We start from the raw sequence: 18,431 nt of genomic DNA, 5'->3' as shown, positions 1-18,431 counted from the left end.
TAATGCTTATCTATGATAAACAGATGCTTGTACTTATCTTTTTGATGATGATGTACTAAACACCCACCTGATCACTTATAGCACTATGTATAAAGAAATTTAAAAAGACTGAAGAATGTAGCTAGTCCGTACTGTTTTTCTGTCCTGATTGGCAACAAATGCTGCCTTTCTGTTCAGATAATCACACAGTTGCCCTGACATGTACCTCTTGTTGACTGAAACCGTCCTGCATGTGGCTACACATTGTAAGATGCTGTTGTTGCGTTTGGTCAGGATATTAATTCAATGAAAATTTTTGATCACAAGAAATTTGGTACAAAAAATTAAAATCTGACTTACTTTCAGTTCTTCGCCTATGTTCCGCTATCTGTCTTCAGCTTGTGAACTCTTCTCACTGTCCAATATTGCAGAGGTGCAACCCCTTTTTGTTCGGTGATAAAAGTTCGGGGTGCATAAAAACCCATACATGGGTGAAATGTAGTTGCTAAAAACCCATATTACAGCAGTGGTAAAGGGTGGAGGTTCGTCTTACTTATCCCTATGAAAGCGATCACTTTGCAGTTCGCACTGGAAATACATTATGACTGTACATTTAATCTTGTATCGGACATATCCAGTCAACGGTTTTCCACAATTACTGTTGACAGTATAAAAACACCAGGGCCATTAGATACTAATATCAAGATTCACACTTAAAACTATTTCGAATTGGTGACAGATATTGCCGTGCATAAGTGGTTGATGGTTAAGGCTTCATGATTTATGAATCCACAATAGCCATGAAAGACTCAATGCCTCTAACCAGAAGCTGTCGACTGACAGCTTCACAAGCTCTCTTGTAAGAGGATCGCTGTTCTATGGACTTTATAGGCCTATAAACATTTTATTTGGTAAAATAATCTCTGGTTGATATGAATGAATTGGCCATTCCAATTAGCCTCCAAAAGTATCTCACGGCGTGCCTGTGGTATTGAGTGCGTCACACTGGACCTTTGGTAGCATTATAAAAAGATGGTCGTTCATGGTGTGCTGGGGTGATGAACTCGTTGCACTGAGCGGGCTTTGGGGTTCACATTGTCAGAGGGTAAACAAGCATGACTCATCCAGACTGTTTGAATAGTAACCCCGACCTCATAAAAGAGACTGTGGCATCACTGCATAAAAAACCTGATGACACGCGCGGAGAATAAACACAAATATATCGCCTCTGTCCTTACCTTCAGGAAACAAGGTAAGGACGTAAAAACTGCACTAAACATTATCGATAGAACAATATTGCATTATATTGCTCTTATCATTGAGTGTGTTTCTATCAGAGAAAATAGGCGTCTTGGCTGTATGTGTTGAGTCAAAAGGTCTTGTCCAGCAGTGGTCCTATGTTTTATAGCTGTCACACTATGTACAGTATGGACTTTATTTGTGTTGGCCTTGTAAGTATGTAATGTGAATGAGTGTGTGTATGAGTGTTTCACATGCGAGTCGGTAAACGGTGGTATCCCTGAAAGCTCCCCCTGTAACGGTTATTTGACTGTAGATATAAAATGGACTCATTTAAGGTTTGCAGTTGAGGATCTTGTTACAGACAATTTACTGGGAGGCTCAGGTGAATATACAGTGTATATATATATATATATATATGTGTATATATATATATATGGAAATGCAATGAAAATGTACACCCGGTTCATAAGGGCTTAATGTGATGTGCATGATGTTGTGGGCTCAGATGTTGGAGACATGTGCAAACACATGCTGGAAACATCTGTTGCTTTAACGACAGCCACCAAGTTTGTTTTTGTCAGTGAAGTTAGTGAAGAATATATGCAAAGTTATTGATAAAGGAATAATTCAGAGACAAAACAAGACCAAAAAGAAAGCTACACACTTGTCTGGTTCTGGATTTATTGGAGTTGCCACAATAGATTTTGACAGATGTCTTTGAACTTTAGTGTGTCACTTCACACAATTGTAAACTGTCACATTTCAAATATATGAATGCAGTCTATGTAGTGAAACGAAAAGCATTCCCCTTTCTTATTGTCTAGAATATGTCGGTATGAGGAGAGGCTGCTTCATGTCTTCACGTCATTTCAATCTGTTGAGAAAAAGTAGAGAGAAGAATAATCATTAATAATCATCATAAGCATGAACCAAACCGGATCATTCTGAAACCATTCCAATTCTAAAGTTAAATCTTACCTCTAACAATAAGTTTAGTAGAACACTCTGCCTGGCCAAAAGAGTTGACTGCAACAACTTTACAGACACCGCTGTCTTTTGACCGGACTCTGAGAATGTACATGGAGCACACACCAAGTGAGTTGGTGATGTAGTAGTTGTTGTCGAAGTTGATGCAGACGTCGTTCAGGTACCAGGATACAGTGGGCGTCGGGCATCCCCGGACAGCACATGTCATGTACATTTTGTAACCTTTAGGTGGGGTGTGGACTTTCAGAGGCACCAAGATAGATGGAGGCCTCTCAAAGCTGACCCCTGATGATTTACCTCCTTTTGAAGGGATTGGAACTTAATAGGGGAAAAAAGAAAATCAAGGATTGAAAATGTCATTTAGGTCACATTATAATCTTAGCGAAAAGAACAAGTGCTGCTGAGGGTAGTGGGAATGCTGTTAGTTTGACAAGTATACATTTTTGACCTGATGATGGTGCTATGTTAAAAATCAGGGTACAGCTAAAGTCCTCACAATGCATCGTCTAGGAACCATTAATGCTGTGTACCAAATGGTGCACTGATCCATGTAGTAGACGTGGAGATATTTTACTGGGTAATTAAAAACCTTGACTGTACTGATCTTTGGACCGACCTACGTTGCCATCCTTAGAGCCCTTTTTATTTTTTACATAGCCTACTAGCAGGGCTAAAATTGGTGTTGGGGCTCTGTCCATGACACATTTACTCCAAATTTGGACTGTAACCACCACTGATATATTCAATTTCAACAGTTGGGCAAGTTATTAGTGTATTAGGGCAGCTAGGGAGCATGTACAGTACTGTAGCTAAACTGTTACTAAGGGAGTGATTGGGGAACAGACAACTTCAGAACTGTTGAGATGGTGTAATTGTTCAGTATTCTGGCGAGTGATCTGATTACTGAAGTAGTTATCATCATGGAAATGGACAGAAGCTGGAATATTCAACGATCATCAGGGCACGACATTTAGCGCTTGTCCTAATAAGAGAGTGCTTTTTACAATGACCAGTTTCTGTCAATGGAGTCTTGGGGATTTGAGGAAAACATATTAATTGTATATTTTGTAAGTTAATAAATTGTAATTATTTTACAAATATATATTTATCAACTTTTCGATAAGCCTACATTTTCCATCTCGGATAAGTAACTTTGGGCAAGTAAAACGTCTCACCCGAATCAAAAGGTTAATGTCAAGCCCTGATCATTGACATCAGCTATTGCACATTGGAATAGCTCTAACCAATGTTAGAATGTTATTGGACACGATGATTCAATATTCCTTTTGTAGCGCAGAGTACACAACGTTCTAACAAATAGATTACACTTTAAATTGTCAGCCGCATGTGCAGTGCATGGTGGTTTATTGTAATAACTAAACATGAACAACTACAGTATCCCACCTCTGTTGCTGTTGGCCCCCCATGTAGGTGACTGAGATGGATCTGAGAGGCCCATGTCATTCTTGGCGTAGATCCGGAAATGGTACTGTACCCCAGGAAGGAGGTTGTTGACTGTGTATGTGTTAGCGAAGAGGCGGTCTGCTACGTTCTTCCACACTCTGGTGTTGGAGTCGCATTGAGACACCACGTAGTAAAGGCGGTCGTCGAGCTCCTGGTCTGGAGAAGGAGCCCATGATATCGCCACTTTGCCGTAGACTGTTTGCTCCAGCTCCACTGGCCCTGGAGTTTTGGGTTCATCTAGCAAATACGATAAGATGCAGAGCATGTAAGAGAGGACAAAATCAATTGCTCAACATTGGTCCTGTTTTCCCTTTTTTTTTTTTTTAGAAGCTATTTTCATTTATTTCTTTGCACTGTGGCTGCTTTAAAACCTTACATAATCTCACCATACTTGAGAGGCCTTTCATTCCTCTGTGGGTGTTGGTGAGGATTACATTTGCGTTTGTTAAGATAATCACATCTTATTAGTGCATGTTACACTGTAAGAATTAGGTTTCTCATTCCATTAAAAAGTTGTTCACGCTAATTAGGGTTTGACATTCGGATGCCAATACATTGGTGTGTCATTGGTATTTAATTGGATAAATATGACCCAATTAATATCGTTGAGTGTTAATATTAATGATGTTCTCTTCTGGTCGGTGGAACACAATTCAATTATTTCAACAAGTTCAATCTTAATTTAAAGGAGAGGATTGTCAAACTAACTTGCGCATTCTACAGAGAACTGTGCAGCTTTCTCATTCTAAAAACAGCTATATTGTACATACTACAATTATATTGTACATTTTTTTAGAAGTAGTATTTATTTTCTTTGTCTAATTTTTATTGTAATTTTTCTGTTCTTGACTTTTGCAGTAATTTGCCTGTATTTTTATTTTCTCTTAATGTTTAAATATGATATGCACGAAACACCAAGGCAAATTCCTTGTAAGTGAATAACTTTACAAAAAAAAGGTATTCTGATTCGTATGCAGATAATGTCGGAACAAAATAATTGTAGTTTCAGTACAAAAGTTTGACAACTTTTTCCACAACATTTCTGCACTCATCATAGTATGTCATTGTTTGTCCTTACCTGTGACTCTAACCTCAATGTCAAATGAAGCCTCACCCATGGAGTTTTTGGCTTTAATAGTGTAAATGGCTGAATCGGAGCGCTTTGATGAGGGGATAACAAGCTGAGACATTCCCTCTGTAGTGGTGATATCAATCCACGGGGATATTGGCTCATCATCCTTCAGCCAAGTGATCTGAGGTGGAGGTTCAGCCTGAAGATATCGCGTGAATGAGATAAAGTCACACTGTAAGAAACTCATCACTCAAGAATATGACATGGCTGGAATGGGGGAATGAAATGTGAAATGCACTGACTTGAAAATATTTAGTATTCACACCATGGAAGAATGCCTCAGCTTTTAGGCTTACCTCATAGAAAACTTTGACACGTGCTGAATTTCCTGCTCTGACAACAATGAAGTCCTCTGTGTTTTTAAAACACGGTCTCACTGGAAGAAAACACACGAAACATGAATGCAGACGGGGAGCAAACATTGCTCGGGATAACAAAGTTAAATTATTAATACGCACAACGGGGGAAGTTAACTGCTTACTGTTGGGATTCTTTGCGCACACCATTACAGAGGGAGGGCTTGGGTCTCCTGCTCCGGACTCATTAATCGCTGAAACCCTGAACTCGTACTCTGCTCCCTCAGTGACCTCTTTAACTGCATAGCTCACGTCTGACAATGAAAATCAAAGCGTTTCAGGAAAAAGACATGATGAAAAAGAAGCAAATTTCCCCTCAATTGAAACACGATAGCATGTGTTTCTGACAAACCTTCAATCGGTTCATTGAGTGCATTGAGGGCGATCCACTGGTTTGTGTCCTTCATTCGTTTCTCCAATTGGTAACCAATGATCGGTACTCCTCCGTCGTCCTCTGGGGGGGTCCAGGTCAAGGTGATGCAGGTTTTAGAGGCACTCACGACTGTGGGGGCGCCAGGTGGACCAGAGAGGACTAAGGAATGACAAATAGTTTAATTAATTGAGTAAGCTCATTAATTAATAGTAAAGAGGTGATTAAAGCGAGGATATGATACCACTGCAGGATATTGCAAAACTATTCCTCTTGGAGATGGAGCAACCTTTACAGCAATGATAAAAGGTAGGTTTTCTACAGTGACTAAATAGTGCTGGTGACAAACGATTTGAAGCAATCACAAAACTATCCAGAGGCATTTTTCATTTAATACAACCTGAGGGAGATTAACTTGGGATTTGCTGAGGAATGCCGAATGAGACTTCCTTTTTTTTTTCTGCACTTACTCATTATGCCAGCCATAATGCTATCAGCTGTCTCCAGGGTGTCACTGAGGCCCTGTGGGTTTTCTGCATAGATGCGGTAGTTGTATTTCTTTCCATGAGTCACATTCCTGTCCCTGATGGAAGTCGTCTTGTCAGCGGAGACATCCCCGAGCTTCGTCCACAGAGCTTGTTCTGCCTGCTGCCGTTCTATAATGTAGTTGGTGACGGCGGAGCCGCCGTCGTCTTTTGGAGGGTTCCATTTAATCTCAATTAAAGTTGAGGTTGTTTCGACAGTCTCCACTGGACCCTCCGGAGGACCTGGCCGATCTATCACAAAAACGCTGTGTTACATTTCAAATGTAGTGATATAAATGTGAGGCTTAGTAAGGTGATGGTTGTGTTTATGTATGAACATGGCTCTGAGTGGAGGGGTAAACTAATACTAAAAATCTTTTTATCTCTCAGTATTTCTAACTTTTTTTTTTTTTTTCCCTACCAAGCACAATAAGCCTAGATGTGGCCTCCACGGCCCCAAATGGGTTTTTGAGTTGGATCTTTATTTCCCCTGCGTCTGTCCGCAGGCAGTCTCTGAGCAGCAGCCGGCTGTGATTGGGCTCCCTCACGATCTTAACTCCTCCTCCGTCTTTGAGCTCAGTGTCGTCCTTGAACCAACTGACCACCAAAGACTCCTGAGTAGGGAAGGGCATCTTGAAAGCAGCATTCTGGCCGACTCGTATAATCACAGGTTTGGAGAACTTGTGAAGATCGTCTGGGTCAAATTCAGGTACGCCTGTGAAACATGAAGTGTAATTCAGTGTAATGCACAGAGACTGTTGTGGCATTTAATATGTTCCACACCAGAGGGGAGTAAATCATACCTCCGATAGTGACCTTTCCTTGTGTGCTCTGATCTCCTGACGCAAAACGATGGACTCCAGAGTCGTCGTCTTTGCAGCTTTGAATTGTCAGCTTGTGAGAGGTTCCTTCTTTGGTTATGGTGACCCCAGCACCTGAGTTCAACTAGCAAATCAAATGTTAAAGGGAGATTATACTTGCATTGCATTACTAAATTTGCAAAATGACAAAACCTCCCACCTAAAGATGCAAGACTATTGGTTACTTTGTACTTCTTAATTTGTAATTTCTAATGCTTAAAACTTAGGAATTCTCTTACATTTACTCTCCCAATTTACTCTAATTGTAAAGTGTACATATTGTAAGTATGTTGATTCATGGAGCCTTACCGGCTCTCCGTCTCTGAACCAGGTGCCGTCGCAGTCCACGTTCATCTCCACCGTTAACTCAGCCGGATTTCCACGAAGAACATAAATATCGGAAAGTCCACAGGTAATTCCAGGCTCTGGGCAGCATGAAACAAACAAAGTCACTGCTTTGCACCTTCATGTGCAGCATCTTTCAGTTAAGGACTATATGTACGCTCAATAAAAGTACCCAATGATAAATCAGTTACCTACCCATATGCTTTTAATCTTTACTCATTAAGATGTATATTCATCAACAATATCAATGATTTCCTGTGAATGTCATAATTGTACCTACCATTGTAAAAAGTTATTGTTACTGCTTTGAAAAGTTTGTGAATTCTTCCACTGTGTAAAAAGTGAGGAATTCAGAGTATAATCATTAAACAATAAATGCTTTGAAAATATTAGTTCAGTGTGATAGTGTGAGAAAGTTTATGATAAACCCAAGTTACAAAGCATGGACATGACATCAAAAGCAAACACAATGACGAGCAGCAAACATAAAACTTTACAAACGTTGTTAACAGAAACCCAATGAGGTCACAACACTTTCTAAGACGACATGAGCAAGTTTGAACGGTTTGAGTCTTTTTATCAGTATTATTTAAAAAACGGTGTTTACACATGCTCGTTAGTGTTTCACACCCTCTCCTTTATGAATTTACATTTGATTTTAGAGAAACTATGTTAGATTACCATCATTTGATCATATAATGATTAGTTTATTTTAAAACTCTTGTGTTACCAATGCAAAGTTATTTTTTAGTCGTTTAATATCTGTGTTAATTGTACTTTCAGTATTCGATATCTGGCATCCCACCTCCTGCATCTGCAAGTGGTGGATCAAGCCTTTCACAGCAGCTAACGGCTTCCTCAGCCGATTGGCCTAACAGCAATGACAACAGTAAGTCATTTAAACTTGATTTAGTAAATGACTCCCTCAATTTGATATGCTCCCTTGTTGTCGCACTTACCACTTCCTGAGACTGCAGCTGGTGCTGTTGATGATTGGACTGAATGACCTATCAGTGATCACAGACAGTATGAAAACAGTTGAGATTTTTTATTTCTGATAAAGGGTCATAGTCTTTGGGATGTTTTAGTGCAGTTTTTACAACTCACGTGTATTTAATATTTAACCATTTTCCAAAGTATGCCATAGTGTTGTACCTTTTTAAAATGTCTTTTAGGGTTGTGGAGTTTGAGGAGTCTAGGTCTTCCATTGTAACACTGCATTTGACATTTTTTAAAACCTTTTATTGAAAACTGAAATTGTTCTCAATGCTCTCCTGGGTGTTTTAGTTGCCAACTGCCAATTTCACCGGTCACAGCCTGTACCGTTACTGTAATTTCATTCTGAATCATGCTGCTTTGCGTTCCAAAAATATTGCCAGCTTTGAACGTACAGCAATGAAACGAAATCAGCTCCTCTCATTTTGGCTTTTCTTTCAAAACGGCAGTGGTGGACGGCAGCAATTAAACGGATTAATTGGCATTTTCTCGGAGCGCTCCAGCCATAAATGCATGTCAGACTTTGAATTACATTTTCAATGTGGAGTAAAATGGATTTGGTGAATGGACCCTCATTTATATAGATACAATATATAGATATCCACGATACAAGACAGTTAGACGGGAAAACATTAAACTGTTACTTCATCTTACCACTTTAACTTTTTCTCTTCCAAAGAATGAAGCCACAAAACTATCATGAAATGAAATCGCACACTTTAGGATTCTGCTTACCAGATTAATTTAGGCTATTTATTTTTGTATTTATTGCTTTGAATTAGATGTTCAGATTTTGTTCATTCAGATTGATTGATTGTTTTTTTTTGCAGGGGAGGAGTGTTGGCCTATTAATTGTCTTTTTTTTTTGCTACAAATGTATATATATATATTGCATTTTTGGTAGTTTTAACTTTTTGTCCAAATAGTTATTTAGACAGTACTTTAGAGAAGTAATCCATTTAAAGACCAGGTCTCTATTATTAACTGTTCCAACCAGTCTGCACATACAAAGACACAAAAGCGATAACAGCATTAACATCAGACCAGACATAACACTGAGATGGATCAGGCAAGTTTCAAATCTCTGCAAGATGACTTACATATTGCAGTGAAATGTCTGCTTTTTCAATGGTGGAAAACAATCAAAAATCAAAAAAAACATGCAGAGGCACTATATGAAAGTAAGAGAGTAAGATGAGAGTAAGTTGTGGACCGGTGTAAAGAATTTACTTCCATTAATTTTCATGTTGCGATATTCAATTTTGTTTTGCATATGTCAGTACAGGACATCAAGGACAAAAACACTAAACTGACATTTAAGCAGTCAGCAAGGTGCAGACCACAGCACACGGCTCTGTAGAAGCATGGCAACCTGTCACCCTTACAACATTGATTTTACCAGTAAATCAAAACAAGACAAATACTATTAAGCAAAACCCGACTTTAAGGCTTTATTCACACAAAATCAGGCGCGGCGGCAGAAAAGCCAGTCCTCCCATTCATTTTAATGTGTGTAGTGCGTCTAAACTGCGTGCATCACTGGGCTCACGCAATCAATCCTGTGGCGAAAAGTTGTATCAACTTTTGGGGAAACACAATGCGACGTATTGGGTTGATGCAGCCTAAAGAGGCAGCCAATCACACAATGAGCTGACAACACAACATAGAATGAAGCCAAAACATTACAGTAACAACATTTTTGATGGAGAATTTCTTTTTTATCAAAGTATATCAGGATAAAGAAAGTTATTACTGAACCCATTACATTTCAAATAGCTGTCATATTCACCTTAGAAGGCATGCAGAGGTTGTCACAACAATTCAAGTTTCTTACCAATGCTTTCTACCTCCACAGCAGGGGGATCCGCCGCCGCTGATGCTGGGTCGCTTACAATTCCTAACAACCATTAAAAGTAGTTAGTGGTTGCCATATCAACAAAATATCACACCAAGTCATTTATGCAAATCTTTCAAATATTGTAATTATCAACTTTCCCCCAAACCATTGCAGTTACTGAAATTATTTTTGACTTAATTTATTATACTGTTAATACTGTTGCTGCCTATGGCACCATTTTTGCAACATTCAGATGATGCAATTAAGGAAGATGATAATCACATAGATAGATATTCATGTCGAGAACTACAGTTTTGATTATCACATTCGTATTATCCTTAACTAAAGTTGAGGAGTTTCCAATACAGCTTCGTTGTTTGTGAATTGAAAACACTGTTTCATAAACACTGTGGTCGGCATTCTTACTTGGCTCAGCCTCTATCGGTGCCTTAGGTTCAGCCTGAGCGGGTGCAGGAGCTGGAAGAGATTCAGGTGGAGGTGCCGCTGGTGCAGCTTTAATCTGTTCTATTCTTTCTTCTCTGTCCTTCACTAATTTTACTTGCTGCTCTTGGGCAACCTTCTGCAGATCCATCCCAGATCCTCCTGCCCTTGTGGTTTTCCTTGCTGTTTTTTTGCCCTTTTTTGCATCTTTATCAGCTGAATAAAAAAATAAAAAAAAGAATTGGTAAAAATGAATCGGACACATTTTTCTTTCCTATTATTATTCCATGAGAAACCATTGTCACTAACCATTATTGAATATTATAGATTAGTGTTCGGGTGGAGTATAATATCTTACCTTCAACAACAAGCCATGCATTGCAAGATTTGATTCCTGCGCAGGCGGAGTAAATTCCTTTGTCTACTATCATGCAGTCTTTGACCACCAGCCTGTGGATGAGCTTGTCTTCAGAAACCTGGATATCATATTTATCGTCTTGTTCCAGCGGTAAATTCTTGCCAAACCACAAAATCTTGGAAAAGGGATTGGACAGGACACACTCGAAAACGGCATCTTCTCTCTCTATTGCCTTCACTTCCTGAATTTTCACCAAGAATTCCACCATGGGGACTGAAAGAAAACAAGCACTGCATTTTAGATTCAAATTGATGTTATATTTGCACTTCAGAATTTTGTTTTAAGCATCCAAAAAAATATCTTCCTTTGCTTTTTCAAATTAGTTGTGTGTACAAGTGTGACTTACTTTTAAATTCAGTGGAAAACATATTCACATCCCCCACATCCAATTGGTACAGTCCAGCATCGTCTGGCATAAGGTCCCTCAAACTGAAGATATACTTTCTCCCCACTTTCTTAAGAGTGTGCTTCATCTGATCTCCCAACTCCTTTGTATATGGAACCATTACACCATCCTGTGGGGGTAATAATAATGTAAATTACTTTTGGTATGCTTCAAATTGTGCCTGCAAAATATAGCTGCAAGAAAATAGCTGAATCAATGCCACTCGTTTGAGTTCAAATCGAAAGCATCATAGCAGGATTTTATCCCCAAAAAAGTCAAACGTATAACCATAAACTCTACATTGATGGTTGTGTTTTTAATCTCTTAGCAACATGATAAAGCATCTCAGTGGTGTGAGTTAACCAGTAGATGGGCCCAATGATGCTGATCCATCTGTCCATACTCCAGAAATCTTGGTGCATATTTACAAGAACTGGACAGATTGCGATTAAATTAATTCATTAATTAATGATAAGGGTGCCTAGAGGATGATTCCTGTTGATTTATGAGGGTATCTTCCTTATCTTTATTGTGGTAAGGCTGCTATGACAGTTATCTTGTTGTCAGACTAACCTTGTACAGGAATATAGAGCTGCTTGGTTCAATAAGGTCCATGTCAAGCTCAAAGGATGCAGTGCCATCTCCATTGACCTGTATGTGTCTCAGGTTGGACAGGCTGCTCACAAACTAGGACACAAACGGAATAAGACATAAGTATTGTTACAGAATTGCCTTTTTTTTTACGAGAGTCATTAAACAATTTTAATGTAGCTAAGCAGATTCAAACCTCATAATCAGAAAAGGCAATCCTATCATAATGAGAACATCCCAAATGACAAACCTGAGCTTGTTCTTCCTCCCTTTCTTTCTTAATTTCATTAAGTTTCTTTAGCATCCAACGGAAGTTGGTCACTCCAAACTGGGCACAAATGCTCTCAAAGTCTTTCTTGTCGGCGCTAATTAAGAGCTCCCAAAATTTAGGATCGATCTCTCCGTCTTTTTTCTCAGGTTGCTCAGATTTCTTACTGGAAATTTAAAAAAGGGAGCATTTAGTTGAAGGACAACAGAAACCTTTTGGAACACGGAAGCCGTCAACACTTGTAACACAACCCCACCTTCTCCTTTTTAGTACGGTCTTAAAATTCCCACCGGGGGCTTCAGCTGCTTCTTGCGGGGCTTTGTTCCTTTTGAAACCAACTGAAAGCAGAAAAGAGGGTCCTCCCATTAGTAGTACAATCATGTAATTAAACGGACAAGATGGACTGCAGAGTGATAAGTGGCATGAAGTGGCTACATTTCTAATTGGGATCCAAAGGTACTTAATTTCTTAATTTGAAGTATATTTGGCAACGCTTGAGTCTACATGTTGTTTCAGATTAAATGACTCTGCATGATATTACTTAAATGTATTTGTCATATATCCATAGCAAGCAGACAGTCCTTACCTGCAATCACGTTGAGAACAACCGTGACCACGGCTTGTCCATATTCATTTATGGCAAAGCATTTATAGGTATCGGCTTGATCTGGCATGACATTTGGCATCTGGAAGACATGAGACATGCTCAGTAAAATAGATCCAGTGGGTGAAATAGTTGGCTTTGTCAATAGGTTTTCCCTAACGTTTTTAGTCTTGTTATGCACCGACACAGAGCCATCAGATCAGCTCAAGTACACATTAATCAACACCCTTTTTCACTCCTGATTTCTTTTTTTCTGGTTCCATTTGTACTTTTTTCAATTTTAAGTTGAAGAAGCTGTATTTTTCAACCATTTAACCAATTCCTTTAGAAAACAATTCAACTTCTCTGCTCCCTTGCTAACTAGATTGTATGCCCTCACAATCACTCGCTATCATGTGGTGTTAAGGTGTTAACGCTCACTCAGGGCACTTGTCAGCCTATCATAGCTAGTTCATTAGATTAGTGGATATATTTTTTTCACCAAATCATAATTTTAGGAGAGACCGAAAAGTCGTAGAAGTACGTGAGTCAGAGAAGTTATTTCACATGGCGTTCTACAAAAAGAGAAATGTGGACAGTTTAGCCAGAGCCTTAAACAAGAATGGACAGATTCTTACATGTTCATTCATCCACTGGGCAGTTCAAAACCAGTGTGTTGCATATGTTTAACTACCGTGGCGATTATGAAAGGGGGAATGTGAAGCGCCACTACGTGACAAAGCGTATGCATTCATTATGATTTATCGCGTCCAATTGGAAATCTGACAATAAATATTGTTGAGATATTATTCAATTGAACGTTCTTTATTTGATTTGACTGTCAGTTGTTGACGACATACAGATGTTAGTACTGCTAGCTAGGTTACTTTAGTATACATGGCACTAAATCAGAGTGCAAGTTAGACATTACTTTGCACGAGGAAATTCTCTCTAACTGGACCTCGTTGAATTTGAATTGAATACCCCTGCACTAGGGTATTACCCCTGTTTGGGATCACAGCTATACTGTATCCAATAAATAGTGATATAATGCATATCCCAATGTGACATCTTGCACCAGACAGACCAATTTAATTGAAATATACTACAATTTCCAGTCCTTGCACTCTGCTTGATTAGTAGATGGCCTCTTGATGTGTAACCGCATGCCTTTTTAATTTACATTGACTGGATATTTTGGTGGACGTGTTCAGTTCGTTTGATGAAACTGACGTTGGAGTGTGCTCCTCCCAAGATCAGTTCAATCACCTTTTTGTATAAAATATAATTGGCAAAGCAAACTGATGTGTCAGAAGGCTGAATGACATTGATATTATGAAATGGCTTTTTTTCTCCTGTGAATTAATCTATTTTTCTCTGGGCAATTTTTACCGCTCCCTTACATCAGCATGTTGCTGTATCACTGCCATTTGATAGCCCCTTTTCACTTACCTCAAATGTATGCTCATTGGAAATGGGATCGTATTTAGTCTGATATCTTGACACATCAGACACATCTCCATTATTTCTGCTCCATGTTACGGCTGGCTCTGGGTCTCCAATGACAATCGCTTTAAAAAAAGCAAATTTGCCTGTAAAAAGAAAAAGGAAAGACAAGGTCACCCCACAGTGGATCATTTGTCTTATGCAAAATGATACCAACACAGATTTTGATAATCGTATCACTTTTCCAGGCTTTAAATCGAAGCCAGTGTGTGTTTTAATTCTATCTGACTAGCACAGGGGTTTGGGTGTTTATTGAAAGTGCTCTGCTGCCGCTGGCCCATTGCACAAAAGTCATGGATCGAAACCATTATGCAGAATCATGGAAACTCCACCATAGAACATTTTGTGATGTTAATGTTTAAAATGATTCTCATGCTATTGGACCTACCCTCTTGGATGGTCAAAGCAATCGGCTTGCGGGTGAAGTCTGGATGGGTCTTTCCCTCTGGCAGCTCCTCGATAAACTGCGTAATCATCACCCCGGGGACCCTCGATTTTTTCTTTATCCCCACTGTCGTCATTAGCAAAAGAAATGTCAGTGACAACACATTTTACAATTGAATAGAGAAGAGAATGAAGAATGTACCATCAAAATCTGTTGTTGTTTTGTAATCAACTCATCACCCTCATAAATCCATGCTGAAAACCATTCTAATACATGATATATTAGAATGTTTAATGTTACTCACTTTATCAGTTATCACTCAGAGCTGTGTGTTTGTGGCTCTGGTGTAAGTCTTGCTTGTGTCACATGTTCACGACATTTACATTTCAAAAACTTTATCCCGTTGACCTTTTTTTGTTTTTCTTCTTCTTGGGAATCCATGCCTAACGTTCAACCTGAGAACAGATATGTAGTGATGCACCTACATATCTACGCACAAATCATATGTACGCTCAAACAGTATTAATAAACCGATCAGTTCGTCATGCCTTCGTGAGCAGTCGGGAGGGGAAAAAACGATTGCTGAGGACGAGTTCCCTGTTGTCCGCTAAGCCTACCTTCTTTACCATTCTCCTCAGCAGGATCTGATAAGGCACATGTTAAAGAGCATATTCAGCACGTCAGCATGGTTTTTATATTTGATTAAGGATCAGACTTAAATAATGAAACTGAGTTTCAGGAAATAAAACACAAACATAGAGCAGCATTTGGCGCAGCCCAGGTAAAACTGAAATGTTTTCAACAGTTTGTTTCTTTCTCTATATCAGGTTGCAGCTATATACAATGGGATATATGTGTACTGTGACATATCAATGCAAAAAACACATATATCAATATGGATATCTGATTCTCATTTTCAGATGCGGAGGAGCGCTAACCCAGTACAGTTCATCTGCTCCTTAGTGTGCAGTGTTATGATCAGTGTGCTATATATGTTTACTTTATGAGCTCCTGTTGACCTTTTTGATAGACGTGTACATGCACTCTTGGAAAATCTAAATATGGTTGCTAATGGACAAATTCTGATTTTTAGTAGCATCACTGGGAAAGGCAGCTGAAGTCTTTGTAGGTAAGATGTAATCTTTATACTAGCAAGTATTCAACCATGCAGACAGTTATTAGATACAGGCTATTCACAATTTCCTTAAGATTTATTCATAAATAGTCTCCTTGCCAACCTCATTCTATCAATTCTGTTAGACTCTGATCTGGAAATGTGTCATCTTATTACTTTGTCAGAGTCTGTCAAGGAGATCAAACTCACTTGTCACATCTGTGTGTTTTTAATTGATCTTCAGAGGTAAAAAAAACAAACGGAAGTAAGCGTGATATAGGATGTTCCTGCTGTAGGAAATGAGCTCCTGCTTGAGTGCGTACCTTGGCCGGTGGCTGTCCCATCCGTCACTTTTGATCTTTTAAACATCTTGGCTCCTTTTGATTCCTTGATGGATTCAGCAAGATTTCCCCAACTGTAATAGAGAATGGAAGGGATCTCTTCAAATCACAAAGAGTAGGACCGAATGTCTTGCGTATTTTCTCAGAATACAGTTAATAATTCACTGGTTACTTTCAAGTATTATCTTGCTGTGAATTCGTCGTATCTTTGAAAGAGGTTGTATCTGTGTTAGGATTCAGTTTAGGCAGAAGAAGCCCTGCGTAAGAGCCTCAATTGATGTCAAGGAAGTTCCTCTTGTATTGAACATCTTGTTTTGATTCAATTTGACCAAGACTTGTACTTTATTTGTTCAAGTGAAATGTGCTCCTCCAGTTTGTTTAGATATTGTGGAGATAATAGAAGATGTGTTAATTGTGTGTGAATTACTGTGAAGAGACTGAATATTTGATTATTTTAAATCAGTACAAATGTAAGAAAGTTAGAGCTTCTCCAAAAAACAGGCACATATGTTATACAATGAAAACAAAAGTAAAACCAGATATGGTTGCAAATGTTTTGACTGTCACAGATGCTTTTTGTTTTAAAAGAAAGCTCTCCCCAAACTTCACCTTTGGCCACGAATAACTGCAGTAAAAACTCCAAACATGATCATCTGTGGGTCCCTGCCATGCAGCTGCTTGCTGTATCTTGAGTGTTATCACATTCCCTAGATTAAAAACCTCTTAAAATTTGACCTGGAGTGTATAATTACATCAACCTCATGATGTAATTTCTCAGCAGGTTTTACATTTCAATATTCAAGGGTTTTGTCACTTTAAGCTGCAGCAGGCTGGCATGATGTTCAAATGACCACAAGCTAATCAAGTGAACATTTTTTTATGATCTGTCAGATCCAGTCGTAGCACGATCTCTACGAGTTCATAGCAATATTTCATTACCCACATGTTGCTAAACTTAGAATAATGAATGTCACTTCACTAAAATAGACTGATGAACATTAATTGTAGTGGAGTAAGTGTTGCTAATCGCTTAAGTGGATTTACAGACATATTACTATTTTTTTTAGAACGCCAACAATATGATAGTTATATGAAGTGAATATATATATATATATATATATATACTGTATATATTATGCTTGCCTGAGGGGCATCATTTTCGCAAGAAAACCCCTACTGGCCTCTCTCCAATATCTGTCGTATTGTTGCATTGTGATTCGTTTTTAAAGTGACTCTGTGGAAGACACAATAAAACCAACACCAGTAAACTTTGTTGACTAGAAAACTCTAGTCTAAAAAGAAAACCATTAATTGGTATTTGATGGGAGTAGGTTCAGCTAGCCGTTTTGGCAAATTAAATCAAGCGAGAGCAAAGAGTACTTGCAATTAGAGCAACATGCCTCCCTAAGCAATTATGTTGACATTGTTAAGACAGTCAATCAATAAAATATACCTTCCAAAATAGGTAATGAAGAAGTAAATGGAGGAAAAAAACCTTTGGATGAATTTTGCAGCAGTAAATTGTTTAAAATCTCATCTTTTCCAAGCTATTCTCTATTGCATGACACTCGTCATAATTACAGTGTAGGTTCAAATGTTAGTTTTGTAATAAATGGTAATAATAATGTGACAACAGGCAGAGCACTGCCTGGAGCTAGAATATATTTATTCTGCTACAGCTACAAGAATGTCCTGCTGTTTCCTGCATTCATTTGTTAGATCTTTGGTTTATAGCTTTGGTGGAGAGATGGTCATGTTCCCTCATGTTCTCTTGTAGATTGTCATCGCAGCACCCACCGCTAACATTAACACCACACCACACACACATATTTGTAACCGTTTGAAATTGATTAAAACAATCCCTTTGCAGATTGAGTATACTCTTCAGGTGCATTGCTAAAAGTAAATGTGAGACATTCATTTGGAAACTTAGCCTCAGCAATATATACATTAGGGAAACTGTCTGAACTCTTTGCTCTGAAACAATTTCCCTTGTCACAACCATTTCCCTGTTAGACTAACAGCCCAATATGCCCAACTGGACCAACCTGTTGCACAGTAGAGGTAATCACGACTGGGCTGTGCATTGTTTATGAGTTATGTATCTCTGATCTAATGGCAGAGCCTGGTATGTAAGATATAAGAAGTGGACATAGTCACTGTGACGTTTTGAAGCCTCACTTTTGGCATTTTGGCCTTTGTCATCTTGGCTGTTGCCATCTGGGTTTTTTGTAATCAGAAGTGGCAATCACAAGGTAGCCTAGCCCTATAGCTTATCCTGCTTTATGTTCTATTTTACTCTAAATG

The 18,431-nt window shown here is 38.7% G+C and overlaps 1 protein-coding gene across 1 annotated transcript; it reads right to left on the bottom strand.

Annotated features, from left to right (window-relative positions):
- Positions 1 to 1,940: 1,940 nt before the first annotated feature.
- igfn1.4 (immunoglobulin like and fibronectin type III domain containing 1, tandem duplicate 4) lies at positions 1,941 to 16,152 on the bottom strand (the record flags this gene model as incomplete). Its single annotated transcript, XM_079185246.1, has 22 exons — positions 1,941 to 2,095; positions 2,200 to 2,526; positions 3,613 to 3,909; positions 4,751 to 4,943; positions 5,101 to 5,180; positions 5,286 to 5,414; positions 5,513 to 5,692; positions 6,001 to 6,306; positions 6,476 to 6,769; positions 6,858 to 6,999; positions 7,224 to 7,339; positions 10,090 to 10,152; positions 10,519 to 10,749; positions 10,892 to 11,164; positions 11,298 to 11,466; positions 11,910 to 12,023; positions 12,178 to 12,361; positions 12,452 to 12,533; positions 12,782 to 12,881; positions 14,231 to 14,370; positions 14,673 to 14,795; positions 16,107 to 16,152. 22 exons carry the CDS (start codon positions 16,150 to 16,152, stop codon positions 2,091 to 2,093), a joined length of 3,594 nt encoding a protein of 1,197 aa, XP_079041372.1. The 3' UTR covers positions 1,941 to 2,090.
- Between the last annotated feature and the right edge of the window lie 2,279 nt (positions 16,153 to 18,431).

Source organism: Pholis gunnellus (genome assembly GCF_910591455.1).
Source record: "Pholis gunnellus genome assembly, chromosome: 3".
Classification (NCBI taxonomy): Eukaryota; Metazoa; Chordata; class Actinopteri; order Perciformes; family Pholidae; genus Pholis; species Pholis gunnellus.
Note: the sequence above shows the minus strand (reverse complement) of the source record. Positions and strands in the feature narration are given on the sequence as shown.